Source organism: Chlamydomonas reinhardtii, chromosome 2 (genome assembly GCF_000002595.2).
Source record: "Chlamydomonas reinhardtii strain CC-503 cw92 mt+ chromosome 2, whole genome shotgun sequence".
Classification (NCBI taxonomy): domain Eukaryota; kingdom Viridiplantae; phylum Chlorophyta; class Chlorophyceae; order Chlamydomonadales; family Chlamydomonadaceae; genus Chlamydomonas; species Chlamydomonas reinhardtii.
In genome coordinates, this window is record NC_057005.1 from 8452125 (window position 1) to 8472059 (window position 19935).

The following is a 19935-nucleotide window of genomic DNA, read 5'->3' on the forward strand; positions in this document are numbered from 1 at the left end:
TCGCCTGATATGTTCGAGAGTCATCTCCGTTAGCTATTTCGCTACCAATTGCTGCCGCTATGGCAAGTATGGGAAATTCAATTGAGAAGGGACTCCGGGGCTTCATGTCTGGGCGTGGGGTGGGTGCAGACCACATTGCGGAGGGCTTGAAGGCCCTCGGCCAGGTTAGCCGCGTTACTAGATGCCATTTGGGAGCACAGGAGCAGAAGCACCCCCATTCGGGGACCAAACTAGCTGCATATATAAGTGTTGCAGGCGTTATAAGGGCCCCCCGGCCCGGGCCTCGGTTTCTACAAGGACAGGAATGCACGTCGTGCTCACCACCTTGTAACCACACACAACAACAGGAGTTGGCTGCGCGGCACGTCTCCGTCTCCGTTGCGGCGGATGTGCACGTCACCGGGACGTCCAAGGTAACGAGCTTTCCAATTGTCGTACACATTCGGGCCCCTCTTCTGCTTTGCTTCGCCTTGTTCTTGCCCCTGCTTGTCACACTGTCGCCCGGCCATTGTTTTGCTGCACGCCGTTGCATTACGCTAGTGCTCGTCTACACAGCTCATCCGTGGACGCCGGTCGACTGCCTGCAGGTGCGCATCGGCTATGCTATCCGCGCGGTGTGGCGTCGCATTGAGTCTGTGTGGTGCTATCGCCTTGGCCGGGCGCCCGGAGCGTGAGGAATGCGCGTCAGCAAAACATCGACACAACCTGCCAGCTACCGTCGGTACAGTAACAGCGCGCGAACGACGCACCAATGCCTTGTCCCTTCTTGCTACGCATTTATGTGGGCACGGGTGGGAGCCACACACATCGGGACTACGCTTTCCTGCCCCTTGCCATGTTCCATCACGAGCTTTCCAAGGGCGCCAGTCGACATAAGGCTTCGATCTGGCTCCTTCCAAGCTTCGCTCCAATGTACAGATTTTTGCATTGGGTCTGTGAATGTACCATTTGATCGCTGACATGGAACAGGGTCTGCGGGCGTGCGATGGCCTCGCCGGCAGGATCCACGTTTCGTTGCCCCCATCTTGCATGACAATTTTCGCCATATTGGCAACTTGCGAAGACATCCGAACATCAACCCCCTGCCCGAGTTTGGTGCAAGCGGCAAATTGGCGCAAGCGGCACGTTGGTGACTTAGCAACGAACGCGGGAGGCGTCCTACCATGCACGCCCCCCCCCCCCCCCCACACACACCACTTCGACCACTGGCGACTATGGAACTATGGACTGACATTGGAAACACACATCCTTCCAATTGCACACGCACATGCCATATCTTGACTTGTCTTGACAGCCATGATCATAAGATTCGTGCAGGGCGCCCTGGACTCGTGCGTGTCCACTAGATGATCATGGGGTTGAAGTATCCGTACTTGGACAGCGCCTCCTTGTCGTCGCGCCAGTCCTTGTCCACCTGTGTGTGTGTGTGTGTGGGGGGGGGGGAGATTCAGTGATCAGGATGTGCCGTGGTGATGAGGATGATGAGGATGGGGCGACGATCACAAGACACGCTTGGAAACGAACACATGCACGCCCACTCACACGCCCCCTCTCCCAACTCCCCCCATCGGGCTCCGTTTAGTCTGGGCTGGTATCTACAACCCCGCCCCATAGAACACGCACCTGCACGCCGAGCTCCAGGTACACGCCACGCCCCTCCCGCCTTCCCCCCAACCCCCGACACGCGTGCCACACACACACACACACACGCTCCCCTCCCCCCTCCCGCCCCTCCCCCCCAACCACGCACCTGCACGCTGAGCTCCAGGTACACGCCACGCCCCTCCCGCCTTCCCCCCAACCCCCGACACGCGTGCCACACACACACACACACACACACGCTCCCCTCCCCCCTCCCGCCCCCCCTCCAACCACGCACCTGCACGCTGAGCTCCAGGTACACGCCACGCCCCAGGAAGGTCTCGATCTCCTTCCGCGCCGCGCCGCCGATACGCCGCAGCATGGAGCCGCCCGCGCCGATGAGGATGCCCTTCTGCGGGGGCGGAGGGGGAATCAGGCGCGGGGTGCGGGGGTGCGGTGGCGTGTCAGTGTGTATGGCACGCGTGTCGGGAAGCCGCAGCAAGGAGCCGCCCACGAGGATGCCCTTCAGCGGATGCGTATGTGAGGTGGGTGGGTGCGCTGGAGCGTGGTGGGTTGGAAGGCGTGGGGTGTTGGGTGCTGCGGGTGGAGGGGAGGACCCAGCTCCCTCCACTGGCCTCCGCCTCCCAGTGCTCCCGCACCCACCGACCCACGCTCATGGACCGTGTCTTTTCTCCGCGTCCCTCAACCCCCACCCATCCCATCCCCACCCACGCTCTCATTCTCTTCTCCCAACCTGCCCCTCCCCACCTGGCCCTCTTTCACCACGATTGTCTGCCCAACCTCTCCCCATCTTCATGACCTTCATAACCTCCTCTCTTTGACCTTTGCTTTCTAGATGGGTTGGTGGCAACCGCCCCCCGCCTCCTCCGCACCTGGCTCTCCTTCTCCACCACTATCTCGGCGCTGATAAAGTCCTTCTGGCCGCTAGCCGTGCGCCGCTCCGTAAACTCCTTGATCAGGACCTTTTGGGGGTCGGATTGATTGGAGGTTGGGGGTGGTTATGGAGGTAAGAAGTAATTTGGGAATTTCAGTCGTTAAGCTTACGTGACACGTTAGGGAAGATGGGGGTGGTGATGAACGATAGTTGAGAAGGGGAGGTGGGAAGTGGCGGGAGGGGCGGCATGCGGTTGCCTATCCGGCCGCCCACATCCAAAAGCCCACTTGCGTCCTGAGCGGCCCTGAGCGGCCCTGAGCCGCCCTGACCGGCCCTCTGTTTCCGCTCTGCCCCTGCCCACGGAGACCCACCACCCCTGGCCGTGCCGTACTGAGCCGTACTGAGCCGTGCGGTGCCCCCAGGCCAGTGCCCCGCCCCTGCCAAACCCCGCCTGCCCCACCCCACGGCATGTCTGCCTTGTCCCCTTCACCACACACAAACACGCGCCCAACCCCCTGAACCACCCTTAACCCCACCACCACCACCACCACCACCACCCACGCATTCTCACACCCACCCATTCTCACACCCACCCACTCTGACGCCCACGCCCACCCACCTGGGAGCAGTACGGCACCTCCTGCTCGCAATGCAGGAACACCTGTGAGGGGAGGGTGATGAACGGGGATGAGAGTGGGGAGGAAAAGGAGGGCGAGGGATTCGTAAGGTTTGAAAGGCTGTGTGTTATCACCTCGTCCCCGCTTGTTCCTGGCTTGCCCTTTTCTGCTCCATTGCACATACGGCACTCGACCACACATCCCCACCCTTGCCCTGCCCCTCCCCCTGCTCCCACACACCCGCTCACCTGCTCCCACACATCCCCACCCTCCCCTCCACCTCCCCCTGCTCCCCCCACCCTTACACACACACACACACCCTGCCTCCCCTCACACACCCGCTCCCCTGCTCCCCCTGCTCCCACACCCGCCCACCTGCTCCCCCCCCCATACACTCACACCCACCCCCTGCTCCCCTTGAGATCCCCCGCACACCCGCCCGCCTGCTCCCACCGCCCACCTGCTCCCACACATACACACACACTCCCCCTGCTCCCTCACGCCCGCCCACCTGCTCCCACACACCCTCCCCCTGCTCCCCCCCTTACACACCCACACACACACACACACGCACGCCCACCTGCTCCCACACATACACACACCATTCCCCTGCTCCCCTTCTGCTTCCCCCCTTCCACACCCACACACACCCGCACGCCCACCTGCTCACGCACACACACACACCATTCCCCTGCTCCCCTTCTGCTCCCCCCTTTCCACACCCACACACACCCGCACGCCCACCTGCTCCCACACATACACACACCATTCCCCTGCTCCCCTTCTGCTTCCCCCCTTCCACACCCACACACACCCGCACGCCCACCTGCTCCCACACATACACACACCATTCCCCTGCTCCCCTCCGCCTCCCCCTGCTTCCCCCCTTCCACACCCACACACCCACCTGCTCCCACACATACACACACCATTCCCCTGCTCCCCTCCGCCTCCCCCTGCTTCCCCCCTTCCACACCCACACACACCCGCACACCCACCTGCTCGCGCACACACTCGGCCACGAAGAAGCGCTCCGGCTGCTCCGACACGATGGACTGTGTGTTAAAGAGCACAAGGAAAACAATGCGCAAAGACAGCATATGCGATGCAGCAAAGCGAAGGTTTACGGATGTTAGCTGAAGTTATGGACTGTGTGTGTGTGCGTGTGTTTGTGTGTGGCGGTAGTTCATCCATTGTGTCCCAAGTCAAACCGTTGCCAACTTAGAACCCATAGAGTGCGGAGGAGGGGGATATACTCTTGTTATTGTTGGCGTGCGTGTGGGGGGCCGTGACCACGGGAACAGTGGCAGCGGGGTCAGTGGCAGCGGGGACATTGGTGTGAGGAGGGGCAGGGGGAGGGGCACTGGAGCGTACTGCGGTTGGAAAGGAGGTTGACCCCGCGTCAGAAGTGGGCGCGGGCGTGCGCGTGCATGCCTGTGTGTGTATGTGTGCAAGCATCGACCACGGCAGAGGTTGCTTAGCGATAAGTTGGTGTGTAACGTCGGTTCAGACCCGAGTTCGATCCTCCCCAAATTCGGTACAGGGGAAACCTCTGTGCGTATTCAAAGCACGCACACGCGCTCCGCAGGGACCGCACGGCTCTTTAGTCGTGTTCTTGTCATCCGTGGCTAACGTCAGATAAGAGAGCGGTCGTGAAGTGCCGGCAAAGGGCCGGACTCTGGATCGATCCAGAGTTTCAGTTGAGATGTTGCCCGACAGTCGGCATTACCTGATCCCCCGATCTCAGGTACCGAAAGCCGTGAGGGTAGATCATCCGAGCTGAACATGGATAGGACACCAGGGGCTTAATCCACCCCGCTCCCACCGGTGGGCAGGACCGGCAAATGATAAGGTGGTCGTGGTGACTTCCCGCCTTCTCTCGAACTGGGTTGAGAGATGATCAGCGAAGGCGTTGCCCCATTAATACATGCTAGGCCCTATGGGCCAGCGTTGGGATTATTATTATTATTATTGTATGTGTGCATGCGAATGCATGGAGGCCTTTGCGGGCCGCTGTGGATGTGTGGGTGTGAGTGCACGTGACCTGACCCGACCCCCAAGTCCCCACAGCCCCACTAGGCCACTACCCCACCCTGGAGTAGAGCGTGGGCCCTTCACCTCCAGCTCCTTTCAGTCCACTTTGACCCCTGGATCCCAAGTTCCCAACCCCTTGCAATCCATGTTAATCCCTTTCATCAAGTCCTTTCCGCTCTCCGCAAAGCTCTCCAGTCGTAGGAGTTGGGACTTGGGACAAGTCCCCCCATCCTTCCCCACCCCCTTTCCTAGCTAATCATGAGTGTACCCGCCTGCCTGTGCTCGACTAGTTTAGCTTGCTTTGGTTTAGAGTGGGCTGGTATCTACACCCCCTCCCCCCACACCCACACCCAGGCCGCCCACCTTGGAGTAGAGCGTGGGCCCCTCCGGCAGCCGACTGACCGCCCACGCCCTCAGCGCCCCCAGCCCGTCCTTGTGCTCCGCGCTGCCCACAAACACCTGCACGGCCGTACGGCAGTGATAGAGTGAGACAGTAGGAGTGAGAGAGTGGGAGTGAAAGAGTGAGAGTGAGAGTGAGAGAAAGAGTGTGTGTGAGGCGGGGCGTGTCTGGAGGGCACGTGGAAGCCGTGGGAGGAGTGAGAGGGGCGGCGGGGCAAGCGAGAAGGATGGAAGAGAGGACAAGTGTGAGAAGGCGCACAGGAGGGCGTGTGTGTAGGGGTGGGTCTGCAGAGGTGTGAGGTGTGGGTTGGTGGCGCCTGGGGCGGCTGGCGGCATCAGGCGGGCGGGGTGGGGTCGGGTGGGGAGGGGTGGAGCGTGCCGACACGACATGCCCCGGGGCAGGTGACGTGCCTGTGGGCAGGATGACCGACCGGCAGCCCCACAGAAGCTGCATGCTGCTTGCAATCAAGTGCTCAAGCCCCTGCTTTTTACGCGGTTACCCCTGGCATGGTCGGGTGTCGCCGCGTTCCAGGGTGCAGCCGCCTCCGGCACGCCGGCACGCCGGCACGTACCCAGCCCAGCCCCACCACCCAACCAACTCGACTCCCCGCCACGCGCCCTAGCCCGCGCCTCCTCCCCACCACCTCACCTCCTCCGCACGGCAGTGCTCCTTGTACCACGATTTCAGCTCGTCCACCTGCTCCTCGCTTAGCAGGTCAGCCTTGTTTAGCAGCACCGCCATGGGCGGGCCGTTCCATCCCTCGCCGGGCTGGAACATAGCGAGCGCCTCCTTCGGCTTATCAGCCGAGTCAACCACCGCGATGATGGCCTCGGATTCCTTGATGGAGTGCACCACCGCGGCCATCATTCGCTCCTCCAGCTTGGTGCGCTTCTTCTCGATGACGCCGGGGGTGTCAAAGAGAATCATCTGGTAGTCGCGCTCCGACAGGATGCCCATGACGCGGTGCCGCGTGGTCTGCGGCTTGTAGGTGACGATGGACAGCTTCTGGCCCACGAGCGCGTTGATGAGCGTCGACTTGCCCGCGTTGGGCTTGCCGATGACCGCGACGTAGCCGGAGCGGTGGCCCGGCGGGTCCTCCGCCAGGTCCTCGTCGGTAAGCGCGGGCTGGTAGAAAGGATTGGTCTCATCGAGAATTGTCTTGCTAAATTTCTCCTTGTCGGCAAAGAATAGCGCCTCCTCGTCGTCCTCCTCACGCGCTGCTTGCTGCTTTGGTTTGGAGGCCTTCCGCTGTTTGGTCGCCGGGCCGCTGGCGGCAGCGAGACCCAAGTCAACCTTGCTCGTTGTTGGTTTTTTCCCCGCTTCCTGAGGCTGCGAAGAAGGCTTGCGAGGCCGGACGAGCCGTCGCCGCAGGCGCAGCCCGCTTGCGTCCGGCTCGCTGGTGGACGCTACCGGCTGAGGCTCGACATTATCAGCAGAAGAGCGGACATAATGCAAGTTTCGCTCGAAAGCAATTGAGCGTGTCGCGCAGGGGGTTGTGGTCGGTGCGAGCCGGTGGCTCCGCGTTAAAAGGGCGAATTGACTATGCATTGTTAGTATCTGTAAGAATATTGACTATGAATGTCAGGCAGAGGACACTGTTTGACGCCGGCGGTCCAGCGTGGCGTGCCCGCAACATCCCTCCAGTCCCCCCTCGCTGTAATCCAATCCCCCGCGCCACTTCTTCCTAAATTACTTCCCCGTAACACAGGAACTGAGATCACATACCTGTCCAATGCTTTCCCTCACATGTGATTAGTTGGTGTTCGAGCACCCGAATCCCTCGAGCAAATGTACTGATACCACGTCCCCAGAACGCTCCGGTCGTGACATGGACAGTTGCTAACATATACATACTCGCGTTTACATTGATTCGCCGCGGTTCAGCTCTCAGGGTTCCTTGTCTCCCCTTCCGATGTATGCCAGGAACATGTTGTGCTCAAGTAAGTTTGCTGGGCCCTTGGAGACACCTGCACTAGTCCTATGCTGGAAATACACAGCTGTCAAGAGTTTGCGCGACGTTTGGGGCCTTTCAAAGACTTTCAGGGCTGGAGGTACCTCGACGTCGTGCCGCACTCTGCCGCACCCTGTCGCACCATTGGCCGCGCCCTTGGCGTCCTGACATTGGCGGTTTTCTGTCGCCCACGCCTGACCTTCGTTAATGCAGAGCTGCCCGCTAGCACCTTGCCTATTGTAGTAGCGACTTAACCCGGGCCACAAACCGCGCTACAAAAACGACACTCGTGTTTGGAAACCACGAGGCAGTATTTTCTGCTTTCAATTTGCCTCTGAGCATAGATTTAAGCAAAAAATTAGCATTGCAAAGGCGCGACAGCTTTGTCCCTCGTAGGGACCCGCTCGCTGAGACACATCGACAATGGACTCGGCTCAGAGCACCCCCAAAGCGGGCCCCTCGACCAGCCGGATGAAGCTTTTGCCGAACCTTGGTTCAACTGCATCAGTGGCGTCGTCCGGGAACCGTAGCTACAAAAACGCGCTCTACTCTGAGGAGGCGACGGACGAGGACTATGCACAGGTATGGACGGATATCGCCTTATGTGCGTACATCAGCTCTGACTAAGCAAAGGCCTAGCCCCAGCGCCCCTGCAAGGAGGGATTGTAATGGCGCAATGCCCTGCTCAAATTCTCCTCGCGCGCTTCTGCCCGCCTCAGGCTGCCGTGTTCGGCATCCAGCCTCAAAAGCCATTGCGCGATGGCTCGCTGCAAGGCCAGACGTATCCGTCGGGCGCTGGGTATTGGAGGGCGCCATGGGGCCTTTACATCGTATGCGCATGCGTTGTACTTCTCGTCGGCTTTGGCGGCGGTTTTGGCGCCGGCTGGGCGGCCAAGCCGAGTTACAGCTCGTCCGGTGGCGCAACGTCTGTGACGGTGAGCAGCGCACGCGCAGCAGCGGGGGAGGGGGGGTCCTGGCAGCTGCGGAGGTAGGGGCAGCGGCGACGGTGTTGACTCGTCGACACACGCGGCGGTTTCCCGCCCCCCCACGTGTCGCGTCACGCGGCACGGTTTGCCCGGTCTGTCTGAAAGCACGAGGGAAACAAAACGCACAGACCGGTGTGCGTGTGTGTGTCGGGCAAAAAACCGCGGGGAAGGGGGGCTGCCGGTTCGCGAGGGTTCGCGCCCCGCCACCTCATAACACTGTCGCAAGGCTACGTGGGAGTGGTACCGTAGCTGCTGCGGCGGGACCGCGGGAGGTTGGGGCAGCAGCTAGCGCTCCGCCCGGTCACGCCCCGCCAGATCCTTCTCGGCTGCTACCAGCAGCGTCCAGCACACTGGCAACGCCGGGCGGTCCCACCCCGGGAATAGTAAGGCCGGGTGGCGCGTTGCCATTTTGGCGGGTTTGGAACACACTTTCATACGTGTCAGGTACCGTACAGTGTTACAAGTGTACCGTATAACCGTATATGCTGACGGGCTTGTGTAATTTGACACGTGCGTTCAGCCCGCACCTTGGGGAAGGCCGGGGCCTGCCTGCACACCTGGCATCATAAGGTCAGGGGTGCCCCCGCGGAATGCCACTCTACATCAGAGACCCCCTCACCACTCCACCCCACGCCTCACACAACGTCACACCAAACCACACCACACAGGTCGACGCCGCGGGCCGCGGCGGCCCCTCCGCCGCCCTCATCGGCGGCGCCGCCGGCAGCGGCAGCGGCGCCTCGGCCGAAGACCAACCGCTGATCGACCGCCTGCTGCCGTACGTGCCCTTCGACTGGGAGTCAACCGCCGACAACGACGCCGTACGGCGGTACTACAGCCAGGTCGGTACGGCACGTGTACGGCGCTGTGTGGTGTACTGCGGCAGTGCTGTGGTGTGTACTGCGGGGTGTGTACTGCGGCAATGGCTTGTACAAGTGAGACACACTGGTGACAGTCGTCGTGATCCCTGACGTGTGTGTGGGGGGTGGGGCGGGTCAGGGCGGGGGTGGGGCGGGGATGGGGATGGGAGTCGGCGGGTGGGCACAGAGCTTAGTGGGGTGGGGCGGGGGATGGGTGGATTGGAGTGAAGGTGGGTGGGAATTGGGGGTGGGTACGGAGGCTGGGCCAGGGAAAGCTGGGGGGAGGCGCTGCGAGGAATGTCAAGCAAGGTCTTCAAACCCATGCCCAAACCCATACGCAAAATCCATACCCAAACCCATGCCCAAACCTGTTGCCAAACCCATACCCAAACCTGTTGCCAAACCCGTATGTACCCGACCCAAACCCAAACACGCCCTTACACACACACACACACGCCCACGCCCGCACACGTGCAGCTGTCCACCATGCTGCCGGCCATGCACGTGCTGAGTGTGGTGGTGGCCAGCCTGGGTGGCGGCGGCGGCGGCGGCGGCGGCGGCGGCGGCGGCGGCGGCGGCGGCGGCGCCACGTGGGACGACCCTGTGGTGCTGAGGAGCCACCTGCTTGACACCTACCGCAACAACCAGGTGGGGGGCTGGGGGGTGCGTGTGTGTGTGGGGGGGGGGGGGGGTTGTAAATACCAGCCCAAACTACACCAAACCCAATGCAATAAAAAACTGGAAGGATAGTGGCGGAAAGACTTGATAGTGGCGGATACCTACCGCAACAACCAGGTGGGCGCTGTAGGGGTGGGGTGGGATAAACCTATCTCGGCTTTGCAGTCTTAGTCTTAACAACATTCTTGATAACGTTAGACTGGTTGTAAGCAACTTGCAAGTCCTGGGCACCTACGGCAACAAGCAGGTGGGGGGGGCGGGTGGGGTGGGGTGGGGGGGGGGGTTGTAGATACCAGCCCAAACTAAGCCAAACCCAATGCAATAGAGAACTGGAAGCATAGTGGCGGATAGACTTGGCGGGTGGGGGGGAACTGGAAGGATATAGTGGCGAGGGGAGTGGGGTGGGGGGTTGGGAGGTTGGGGGAGAGGGGGCAAGGAAATCGGAAACGTGGGTTTGGTCTTGGCAGTCCTTGTTACTTGATTCATCTCCGAAGCAACGGACCCCCGAGGGGGATTGGGACCGTTGGTGTGTTGTTGACGCCGTAACCAGCACCAGTGTTCTTTGCAACTAATTTGAAACACCCCTCGCATCGTGCATTCATTCCCCACACACGCCAACACCTCACTCCTCAACCCCCGGTCCCCCCCCCCCACCCAACTCAACCCCCGCGGTTGGCTTGCTTTGGGCTCTGGAATGAACTACCACCACCCCCTGCACGCGCTCCTCGCAGGACCTTCAACCCCCTGTCCCGCTTTTCCAACCATCTTTGCAACCCCCTGTCCCGCTTTTCCAACCATCTTTGCAACCCCCCGTACTGCTTTCCCAACCACCTTTGCAACCCCCTGTACCGCTTTCCCAACCATCTTTGCAACCCCCCTCACAACGAACAAATGAACACCTCACTCCCCACGCAGGACCTGCTGTCGCGCATCTACAACGTGGCTCAGCGCCTGGCGGCCTCACCGCGTCTGTACGAGCGGCTGGCGGAGATGAGTGCGGCGCTGGGGCAGGTGTTTGCCGAGATAGGCCGGAACCAGGTGGGGTGGGGTGGGGGTGGGGGATTGTGGCGGGTGGTGGAGGATGGTGGGTGGGAGGAGAGGAGAGGACAGCCCGCGGGCAGCAGACAGCAGCAGGCGGCAGCATACTTGCCTCCGTGCGGTGCCGTGCTATGGTCCTGCTGTGACTGCTGCTATGTGGATGGTGCATGCGATGCATGAGGACCTGTGGAGCGTGTGCGCGCTACTTTACATCGTGTGCGACAGCTCGTTGTTACCTTTGCACACACCTCTGCCGCCGCGCGCATCTGCCGCTCAAGATTTCGTCTCCCGCCCTGCCGCCACCCTACCTCCATCACTGCAGTTCAAGATTGGCGGCACCAACACCTCCTCCACCGCCCGCTCCCCCTCCTCGTCCTCCTCCTCCTCCTCTACAACCACCACCACGGCGGGGCATAGGCGCCTGCTGCTGCAGTCCTCCTCTTCCGCCTCAGGCTCGGGCTCCTCGGACTCCTCAGCAGCGGCGGCGGCGGCGGCGGCGGCGGCGCTGCAGCCGGTCCCCATGTCGATCCAGCTGGTCCGCACCTTTGTGAGTGCGTGGTTATTGTGCCCCTGCGCCTGCTGCTGCTGACGTCCGCATTTCACACGCTCACAAGTGTGCTCTCTGGCGCATTTCACACTCGGGGAATGGCCGGGGCTTCAGGAACCCGACTTTTGCTTCAGGGCTGCTTCAGGGCTGCTTCAGGTGTACTGAACTGCCCCCTGGGGGCTTCAGGTCTGACACTGCCAACAGGCCGGAAGCACGATATATGTATAGCGCACTGAAGCATTTCTTGTCAGTAATTTCGTCATATCACATACATTATCACAGGTTTTGCCAGAGAATGGAGAAGAGGATGCGCACAACATTCACGGTCGCCTACCATACATCAACCGCTGGTCTCCAATGTTATAATGATGGAACTTTGTAACTTGATCGCACACGAATAGTGCTCTCATGGCAGTTCTTTAATGTCGGGCCCGGCCTCGCTCAGTAAGATGCCTCACTTCAGGAACATTGCTTCAGGAATGTCTGCTGTTCGCGAACCAACATCATACGAGCTACTTTGTATAAGTAAACAATGTGTCCACAGAGAGTGTGGCGTGAAACAATCATGTAAGGGCTCACAATAGTTTGAGTCCTCCATCTGTTGGCCGCTACATACGGTATGCCTCCACCGGCAGGAGGCTGTGCCTTCCTAAACACAGCGCCGGCGACATGAGAAGGCACCACACACTCGGGCAAGGATGGCATGCATGCTGTGCGTGAGAATTACGGGGTGCAGGCTGCCTGACACAACACCGGTGGCCCCACGTCTGAGCGTCACCCTTTTTGGCATGGGGCATGCCAAAATGGGTGACGCTAACCACACAAGGCATTGCCACCACCAGCTTGGGCCTGCCCGCCCCCCAACTCGTGCATTGTAGGATATAGGCTATAACCAGCTATCTACAAACGCGGGGGGCCATGGCTTGGGTCCCCTACATGTGCCCAGACCCTAAAACCCGCCACTATGGATGACCCCGCACCGCACACACGCACCTCCGTGGCCCCTACACCATCGGCTGGAGGCTGTGCCTTCCTAAACACAGCGCCGGCGACATGAGAAGGCACCACACACTCGGGCAAGGATGACATGCATGCCGTGCGTGAGAATTACGGGGTGCAGGCTGCCTGACACAACACCGGTGGCCCCACGTCTGAGCGTCACCCTTTTTGGCATGGGGCATGCCAAAATGGGTGACGCCAACCACACAAGGCATTGCCACCACCAGCTTGGGCCTGCCCGCCCCCCAACTCGTGCATTGTAGGATATAGGCTATAACCAGCTATCTACAAACGCGGGGGGCCATGGCTTGGGTCCCCTACATGTGCCCAGACCCTAAAACCCGCCACTATGGATGACCCCGCACCGCACACACGCACCTCCGTGGCCCCTACACCATCGGCAGGAGGCTGTGCCTTCCTAAACACAGCGCTAGCGACATGAGAAGCACCAGACACTCGGGCAAGGATGGCATGCTTGCTCTGCCAATCGTGCGTGAGAATTACGGGGTGCAGGCTGCCCGGCTGCGCATGGGTGCAGCATGGGACTAAGCAGCAACTGACTCTAAAACTTCTGAAGCTCCATAGTCCACTCTATTGTATTCTAAACCTTACTACTAAAACAAATTCTCTAACACGTTATTTGAATGCCCACTAGCTATACTTGAGCGAGCATTCTTCTTGTCACCCCCGACACTGCCTTGCTTGACTCTTAGACGGTTCTATAATAATTAAATCTGTGCAGGAATACAAATTTATGAGCTCTCTGCTTGTGAACGGCCAGTGGAGCTGCTACAACGTGGTCAACGCAGTCACCTTCGTCGCTGACTGTGGCTGTGGCTCTCCTTACATTACCAGACGATAAGTATACGTCCATGTCCCTAAATTCATCTTGTTGTCTTGTGTTGACGGAGTTGTGAGGACTTGACTCGCAGTCGCACACATTGGGACCCGCTCGCAACATGCGTTGTAGGTGTCTGGTTTGCATTGCTGGGTTTGAGTGGCATGGTGTTTAGCCTGCATTGCTTGTGCCTGACTTGTATTGACCGGTGTCGGGCATGCTTGTCGCTGTCCACAGTTAATAGGCTTTTGCTTCATGGCTCACACATTTGCTGACCTCATGGCTTGCAGGTATAAAGTCATGGCCAGGAGTAGAAAGTGGAGACATGGGCGCTGCTCGGTGCATGCTCAGGTTTGGTGGAGCGCGTGTTTAGTCAAACGGTGGTAAGGGGGATCGCAGTTCGGTGTCTATAGACACCTCTCATGAACACTGGTTGCGGGGGTGGGTGACGGCCTGACCGGGGGCTTCAGGGGGTGCGTGCTTCAGGCCCTTCATGAAGCGCTTCGGCATTTTTCCTGATATAGTCGTTTCCTGAAGCAAACATCCTGAAGCCTTAACTTGTGACTTTTTCCTGAAGCAAGCCTGAAGCAAGACTGAAGCAGGCTGGTTCCCAGAGTGTCATCCCCCGTGAATCACAAACCTTCACGGCTGCTCCCCCCTACCCACGCACGCTCAATCTCTCCCCCACCCCTGCTCCTCCGCTTATCCTTGATTCTGATCATGAATGTAACTCGCCCCCACCACCTCTGCTCCTATCACTCAACACCCCTCAACACCTCCCACCACCTCTCAACTCCTCCACACGACACAGGTGCAGCAGCTGTTGGCTAGCCCGGCGCTCGCCAACGCCACTGGCTATCTGGAGGGCATGGTGGCGGGCGGGCGCGAGGGGCTGGCGGAGCTGGTGCAGGACACCTACTTGGCGGTGAGGGAGGGGGAGGAGTTTGAAAGGTGCTAAATGGCTCACGGTGCAATACGGTTATGAGGGGGTGAGAGGGATTGGTTTGGAACAGGGGCAATGGAAGGGAGGTGGAGGGGGACGTGTGTGGGGAGAGCGGCATCCCACGAACCCGGCCCATGCAGATCTGGATACGTGGCGGGCGTGGACGCCAACCGCCCGTCCACACACTACCAGATCACACGTGCCAGCGCAATGATACCCACCCAAAACCGCTCCTAACCATCCTCCTCCTGCTCTTTCGCATTGGGTTCGGAATAGTTTGGGCTGGTATCTACAACCGCTCCTAACCGCCGCTCCCAACCGCCGCTCCCAACCGCCGCCTCTAACCGCCGCTCCCAACCGCCGCTGCCCCAACAGGACATCGGCCTGCCTCAGTACGTGGAGCTTATGCGCGGGCAGGAGGTGACGCCGCTGGTGCTGGCGGGCATGAAGGACCGCGACCTGGAGGTGGGAGGGGGGAAATGGAGGGGAAATGGAGGGCGGAAAAGGAGGGTTAGTGGAGGCGTGTGTGTTTTGACACGCGTGTGTGTTTTGGCGCGGCCGTGATGGGGGATTGCTGGCATGCTGGCGGGGACGAAGGACCGCGACCTGGAGCTTGGCAGAGGGGCGGGCACGCACACGCACAAGCACATGCACACACTCTTACGCACAAGCACACCCCCGCTCACGCACGCCCGCTCGCGCCCGCTCGTAGAAGCTGGGTGTGGAGACGGTGGGCGCGCGGCGGCGCATCAGCGAGGCGGCGCGGCAGTACGGCGCCAAGGTCAAATCCACTGCCAAGATGATGGCTGTGTACAGGTGAGGAACGGGGGGGGGGACGGGGACGGGGACGGGGACAGGGACGGGGACGGGGACGGGGCAGAAGATTGGGAAAAGAGGGGAAGAGGAAATAGAGCGATTGTATATGTGTGTTGGGGGGGGGCGGCCACGGGGGGGGGGGGGGGGCGGCTAGTGGTAGCAGATCGCGGGTTGGCTTTGTGGTTGAGGCTGGGTGTGTCGAGTGGGTGGAGTGCTTCAAGGCAGAACAGGGCACGCTTTGACAGGCACCCACGCGCCACACCGCATTGCCCGCACGATGCATGCTTGTTTGCCAGGTCCCCTTCACGCTCGCTCTCCTCTCCCCTACTCCAGACGGTACACGTTCCCTTCTTTGCGCTTGCTCTCTCAACCCCCACACGCGCCCCCGCTGCGCCATTGCAGGGACGGCCAATCCCTCGCCGCCTCCTCCCCCGCCGCCTCCCACGCCTCGCACGCATCGCATGCCCACGTGGCGCACGCCATGGCGGCAGCGCAGCACATGCAGCATCAGCGTCAGCAGGCGGCCGCGTCCGCAGCGTCCGTATCCAACGCAGCGGTCCTTGGGCTGGGGCACGGTGGGCCTGGAGGCCTCGGGCCGGTGGGGTTGGAGGCGCTGGGCCTGGGGCACGGTTTGGGGCACGGTCTGGGCCTGGGGCTTGGGCTGGGGCTGGAGCATGCACCCCACGTGCCGCATTCGGAGGTGGCGTCGGTGGCGGGCGACGGCCACGTGGCGACAGTTGGAGCGGTTGGGACGGGCGGTGCGGTTGCTGCGGTTGGCGGTGGCCCTGGTGTGCCTCCCGCCGCAACCGCGGCCGCCGCTGCCCCCGGCATGCTGGATGCGTAGGCGAGAGATTGAGCAAAGCCCGGTGTATGTGTGTGGGGGGGGGAGAAAGTTCATTCCAATCCCAAAGAAAACCAGAGAAATGTCGCCGCCGGGGCTCGGTGTGTGTGGGGGGGGGGCACCCACGGCGAGAGAGGCTGAATCAGTACAGCGGCAGTCTGCTGGTGTGGGTGCGGGCGCCCCCTCCCACGCCCGCGCCGGTGGCGGCCTGTGCTTCTTGTTTGCTGGGCGCGGAGGGAGGCTGGTAGTGGTAGGGGGTTGAGCGGCATCAGGTCGCGAAGTGGAGCTGCAATCCTTGAGGCTACCGCGGTCTAGTTGACATTTACATCACTGCAAGGACTGCCGATACACTCCCCCACAGTCCTTTGATTGGGTACCAGGCGGCGTGAGCCTCAGCATTTGGAGTGGACAAGTTTTGACGTTGTGAGCATTGGACAGTGAACGGGTCCCTGCTTCTGTTTCAGCAGCGTTCAGGTTTCTAGTTCTGAGGCTTGTCATGGCGCGTGTAGGACATGCGGAGGACCGGGATGGGAAATGGGTGTCTTAGGTTCATTGGCGGATGTGGCCCTGTACTCACAGGGCTCAGTACATATTGATGCTGAAGTACTAAGCTCCCTGCATTCGTGCGATCCTGAGGCCGGCACTTGGTTGCGCTTGATAAGTAACAGGGTGTCCGGTCGGACAATGTTAAGGCAGGTTGGTGAAGTCCCGCAGGGTGCAGCTGGTTCCCAGACCCCAGACGATGGCAAACAATTTGCAACGGCAGGGCAGGAGTGTGGAACCCCGCAGTTACTGTACCGACAAGTTGCTGGCTGGCTGGAAGTCTGCTGATGCGCATTTCTCACGCTCCGGGCGCCCGGCCAGGCGATAGCACCACACAGACACACCGCAACGCCACACTTTCGCTGCAGAGCCGCAGCTTGATAAGTAACAGGGTGCAAATGGGTCGGCGTCGGGCCATTCCCGGCCCCCTTCCTGGCCTGAGCTGCCGGATACCGTAGCGGTCCAGAGGTTACCGAAGATGCTTGAAAGAGACAAATGCGCACTGTTTCGGAAGATGGTGTGCGATGGGACCGGGGTAAGGCCCGGTTGGTGTCCGAAGATGGTGAGGGTATTTTACGATGCAATGCTAGGCCAGCAAGAGCGGGCGAGGCCGAGCGACAAGTGTTCCCCGGTCACGGGAAAAGGGGCTGAGCCCCTCCACAGTCTGAGGCCGAACAACCTCATCGCCCGGACATAGCCGGGGTCGGTTTCCACAGGCACATAGCCAAACCAGGTGCCTATCTAGCAATCGCGATGCCACAGCAGAGCCAACCGCAGCCAGACGCAGCACAGTTGTCAACAGCCGCACTGCTTGTCACGCCGCTACGCATGCCCTGCCAGCCCCACCGCGGACCGCTGCCTAGACACTAGGCCGAGCGAAAGGGGCGCCCTGCGAACAATTGTACAGTAATGGACAGCGCCTTCTGTGCCGTTCTATGCCATAGCGCCCAGTGGCCTACCAATGCCATGAGGATTGTGGGCGGGGCTAGCAGGCAAGAGTGCGTGCACAGCAGCACGACACGCACCAGGGAACCCCTGACACGCACGACCAAACGATTCCGGTTCATTGCACCTCGAGGACTAACAGCACTGCCAGGCTGTGTCAGCCCCGCGCGCGCCCCGTGCCCGCCTAAACCGTCCCAAACCGGCCGAAGCCTTCCCGCTACGCAGCGCGATGGCTCGCCCGATGGGAGGCGGCAGTCGGAGGGTGGCCGAGAAGGCACTCCCCACGAGCAGCAACAAACTTTGGCTTGTGTCTTTTGCTTTTCTTTCGCTTTGGCTTTGGCTTCTACTTTGCTTGACTCTGGCACAGCTTTGGCACGCTCCCGTGTCTTTTTCTGTTGGTGTGTAACGTGGTCGCAGTACATGGTCGCTGCGTGGCGTCTAATTGCTCTGCTCTTGTTTATCTTGAATCAACAGAGCATTGCATTTGTTACTGCGTAGTCGCATGCTTGTCGCCATTCTTTTGTCGCGCGTTCGCCGCTACGGACCGTCAGCTGCACACCTCGGTATATTGCAGTATCGTACTTTCCTCCGTTTTTCATTGGTCACTGGATTTGCATAATGGTGGAAAAGCCCTAGGAAAAGCCGAGGCATTGCCCCCTGCGCGGGGGAGCGCCCGATATATTAGCGCAGTGATATCACTGATAAAGGCAGCTGTGACTTTTGGGCGAAGCTCGGATCGAGACATCCGAGCTTGTCGGCGGAACCCGAGGGCTGTCCTCTGCGTCCTCTACGTCAGCAGGTCCCTCTTGTAAGCAACGCAATCTGTCACACTCAAGTGCCCAGAATAGCAGAAAAGTATTTCTTTCAAACGACGGCAGATTGGCATCGATCATCCTGACTGTACCCCTGCGCTCTTGCACTACAAACTAGTCACTGTTGGATGAACTTGTATAATGAATCACATACTATGACTTGAGGGCCACAACAACATCTATCGATGGCGTCCAGCAGTAGACCGTCTATGAGCACTGCCAACGAGGCTTCTCCAAAAAGAGGACACATGCGGACAGAATGCTTGCATTTATCGGCCCGTAAAGCGAGGGTAAGCGCAAGGAGCTTGCTTGCGGCGCCCCGGCAAAGTTGAGTAAGCTTGTTCATTCCAACCTTGCAGGCCTTCGCTGCTGTCGTTCGCTCAGCGCCTGGGGTGCTTATTGTAGTTCCATGCCTTACATTTATCCTCCTCGCTGGCGCCGGTGTTATCACGGTGATGTTGTCGGCAGCCAACAATGTGAACCAGGCTAAGGTCCGTGCAACTCGAGGCTGTGCCAGTCATCGCTGTATAGTTTGACAACGATATTAAATGCAGGCAAACGCCCTTTCTCTGGCCCAAGGCGCTGCTGTTCAGTATCGCCAGCAACTCCTGTTCGCGGCTTCCCCTGTGGAGGTGTTCGCCGCGGTTGTGCGGGCAAACCCCTCCCAATATGACCGCGTTACCCTTCGATTCAATGTCACCGCACCCGCGCTACTAAATTCAGTGAGTGTACCAGTCGATTCGTAGAATAAAGGAGCACACATGCTGCTCCGAAGGTTGTGTATTTGACACGTGCCACACCGTGCAGGCCCCTCCTGGCACGATAACATCCTTGCGACTTCTTCCATCCGGTCGACTTCGTCTCAGCTACCCGCCCGATGAAAAGCTTCTAGGCTTCGATGCCTTTGCAGGTGAGGAGATCGAGAGTAGCTCTGCAGTGCCAGCTCTGTTGACATGGTATATGTTTCACACGTGCGCTCTTCCCTTAACATTATGACTAACACACGACTACGTGCCCCACCGATCCCCAACCTCCGCGGAATGCTGCAATTGCGTTACTTCAGGCGGCGCTACCGCAAACTCTCGGCTCTACGCGGACACCCTGTCTGTGACGGGGCCAGTCCCGCCCATTAAGGGGGAAGAGGCTGCTGGTGCGAACCTGCTTGTCCGGCGTGCCATTTACGTGCCAATCAACATGATGAGTAACCCAGATGACAACTTTGGACGCCCGGACATCCCCAACCCGCTGTGCGGCGACCCGTGCGCATACAACGAGACCCGTGGGACCGTCCTGTGGGGCTTCGTGAGTGGGCGTGGATCTGGGTTTGGCGGAGGAGCTAGCGTGGGATAGGAGTGGCGAAAGGGCATGCCTGAGCCGCCGTCACCTGCCGCTCACAGGAGCATGCCCCGGCAACTCGGGCGAGTCAGTATTGCAACAGCTTGTCGCCCAAGTTGAAAGGAACAGGCTGGCCGCGATCGACTCAAAGCTGTCTGTCTAGCAGTACCTGAACAAGGGGTGTCAGCTTTGTACAGCTGGAAAATGGGCTGAGCCCCCGTACGCTTGGGAGCTAATAGCGTGTAACGCCCCGTCAGAGCCTCCATGCCGCTACGA

General features: G+C 60.2%; 4 protein-coding genes across 5 annotated transcripts; 3 read left to right on the forward strand and 1 right to left on the reverse strand.

Annotated features, from left to right (window-relative positions):
• Nucleotides 1–245: 245 nt before the first annotated feature.
• On the reverse strand, nt 246–7104 carry CHLRE_02g141706v5 (uncharacterized protein). 2 transcript variants are annotated; one of them, XM_043060107.1, is made up of 8 exons: nt 6176–7101; nt 5491–5586; nt 4092–4148; nt 3096–3137; nt 2475–2564; nt 1880–1993; nt 1751–1783; nt 246–1414 (listed from the first exon to the last, which is right to left on the reverse strand). In XM_043060107.1, the coding sequence occupies exons 1-8, from the start codon at nt 7073–7075 to the stop codon at nt 1343–1345; spliced, it is 1404 nt and encodes a 467-aa protein (XP_042927871.1). In that variant the 5' UTR covers nt 7076–7101; the 3' UTR covers nt 246–1342. The 2 variants fall into 2 exon arrangements, with proteins under 2 accessions (XP_042927871.1, XP_042927872.1); XM_043060108.1 differs by lacking the exon at nt 1751–1783 and having other exon boundaries at nt 6176–7104.
• Nucleotides 7105–7251: 147 nt separating this feature from the next.
• On the forward strand, nt 7252–12170 carry CHLRE_02g141726v5 (uncharacterized protein). Its single transcript, XM_043060109.1, has 7 exons — nt 7252–8060; nt 8198–8413; nt 9133–9306; nt 9802–9972; nt 10918–11040; nt 11363–11587; nt 11870–12170. The coding sequence occupies exons 1-7, from the start codon at nt 7902–7904 to the stop codon at nt 11951–11953; spliced, it is 1152 nt and encodes a 383-aa protein (XP_042927873.1). The 5' UTR covers nt 7252–7901; the 3' UTR covers nt 11954–12170.
• A 1021-nt stretch (nt 12171–13191) lies between these two features.
• Nucleotides 13192–16823, forward strand: CHLRE_02g141746v5 (uncharacterized protein). The gene is made up of 6 exons (XM_043060110.1): nt 13192–13552; nt 13715–13775; nt 14236–14349; nt 14743–14832; nt 15080–15183; nt 15586–16823. Exons 2-6 carry the CDS (start codon nt 13725–13727, stop codon nt 16025–16027), a joined length of 801 nt encoding a protein of 266 aa, XP_042927874.1. The 5' UTR covers nt 13192–13552; nt 13715–13724; the 3' UTR covers nt 16028–16823.
• Nucleotides 16824–17831: 1008 nt separating this feature from the next.
• CHLRE_02g141766v5 (uncharacterized protein) lies at nt 17832–19917 on the forward strand. The gene is made up of 5 exons (XM_043060111.1): nt 17832–18614; nt 18684–18815; nt 18879–19046; nt 19132–19234; nt 19388–19917. Exons 1-5 carry the CDS (start codon nt 18573–18575, stop codon nt 19672–19674), a joined length of 732 nt encoding a protein of 243 aa, XP_042927875.1. The 5' UTR covers nt 17832–18572; the 3' UTR covers nt 19675–19917.
• The last annotated feature ends 18 nt before the right edge of the window (nt 19918–19935 follow it).

Bases quoted from the DNA above. Each gene is read 5' to 3' on its own strand.
- CHLRE_02g141706v5 (XM_043060107.1), bottom strand. From the start codon at position 7,075: ATGCATAGTCAATTCGCCCTTTTAACGCGGAGCCACCGGCTCGCACCG. The intron at 4,149-5,490 runs GTGGGCGGCCTG...TTTAACACACAG, and splicing joins GGCCCACGCTCTACTCCAAG to TCCATCGTGTCGGAGCAGCC. The intron at 1,784-1,879 runs GTGCGTGGTTGG...GGAAGGCGGGAG, and splicing joins ACCTGGAGCTCAGCGTGCAG to GGGCGTGGCGTGTACCTGGA.
- CHLRE_02g141726v5 (XM_043060109.1), top strand. From the start codon at position 7,902: ATGGACTCGGCTCAGAGCACCCCCAAAGCGGGCCCCTCGACCAGCCGG. The intron at 9,307-9,801 runs GTCGGTACGGCA...GCACACGTGCAG, and splicing joins TACGGCGGTACTACAGCCAG to CTGTCCACCATGCTGCCGGC. The intron at 9,973-10,917 runs GTGGGGGGCTGG...CTCCCCACGCAG, and splicing joins ACACCTACCGCAACAACCAG to GACCTGCTGTCGCGCATCTA.
- CHLRE_02g141746v5 (XM_043060110.1), top strand. From the start codon at position 13,725: ATGGCCAGGAGTAGAAAGTGGAGACATGGGCGCTGCTCGGTGCATGCT. The intron at 13,776-14,235 runs GTTTGGTGGAGC...CACACGACACAG, and splicing joins GCTGCTCGGTGCATGCTCAG to GTGCAGCAGCTGTTGGCTAG. The intron at 14,350-14,742 runs GTGAGGGAGGGG...CTGCCCCAACAG, and splicing joins TGCAGGACACCTACTTGGCG to GACATCGGCCTGCCTCAGTA.
- CHLRE_02g141766v5 (XM_043060111.1), top strand. From the start codon at position 18,573: ATGCGGACAGAATGCTTGCATTTATCGGCCCGTAAAGCGAGG. The intron at 18,615-18,683 runs GTAAGCGCAAGG...CCAACCTTGCAG, and splicing joins TATCGGCCCGTAAAGCGAGG to GCCTTCGCTGCTGTCGTTCG. The intron at 19,047-19,131 runs GTGAGTGTACCA...CACACCGTGCAG, and splicing joins CACCCGCGCTACTAAATTCA to GCCCCTCCTGGCACGATAAC.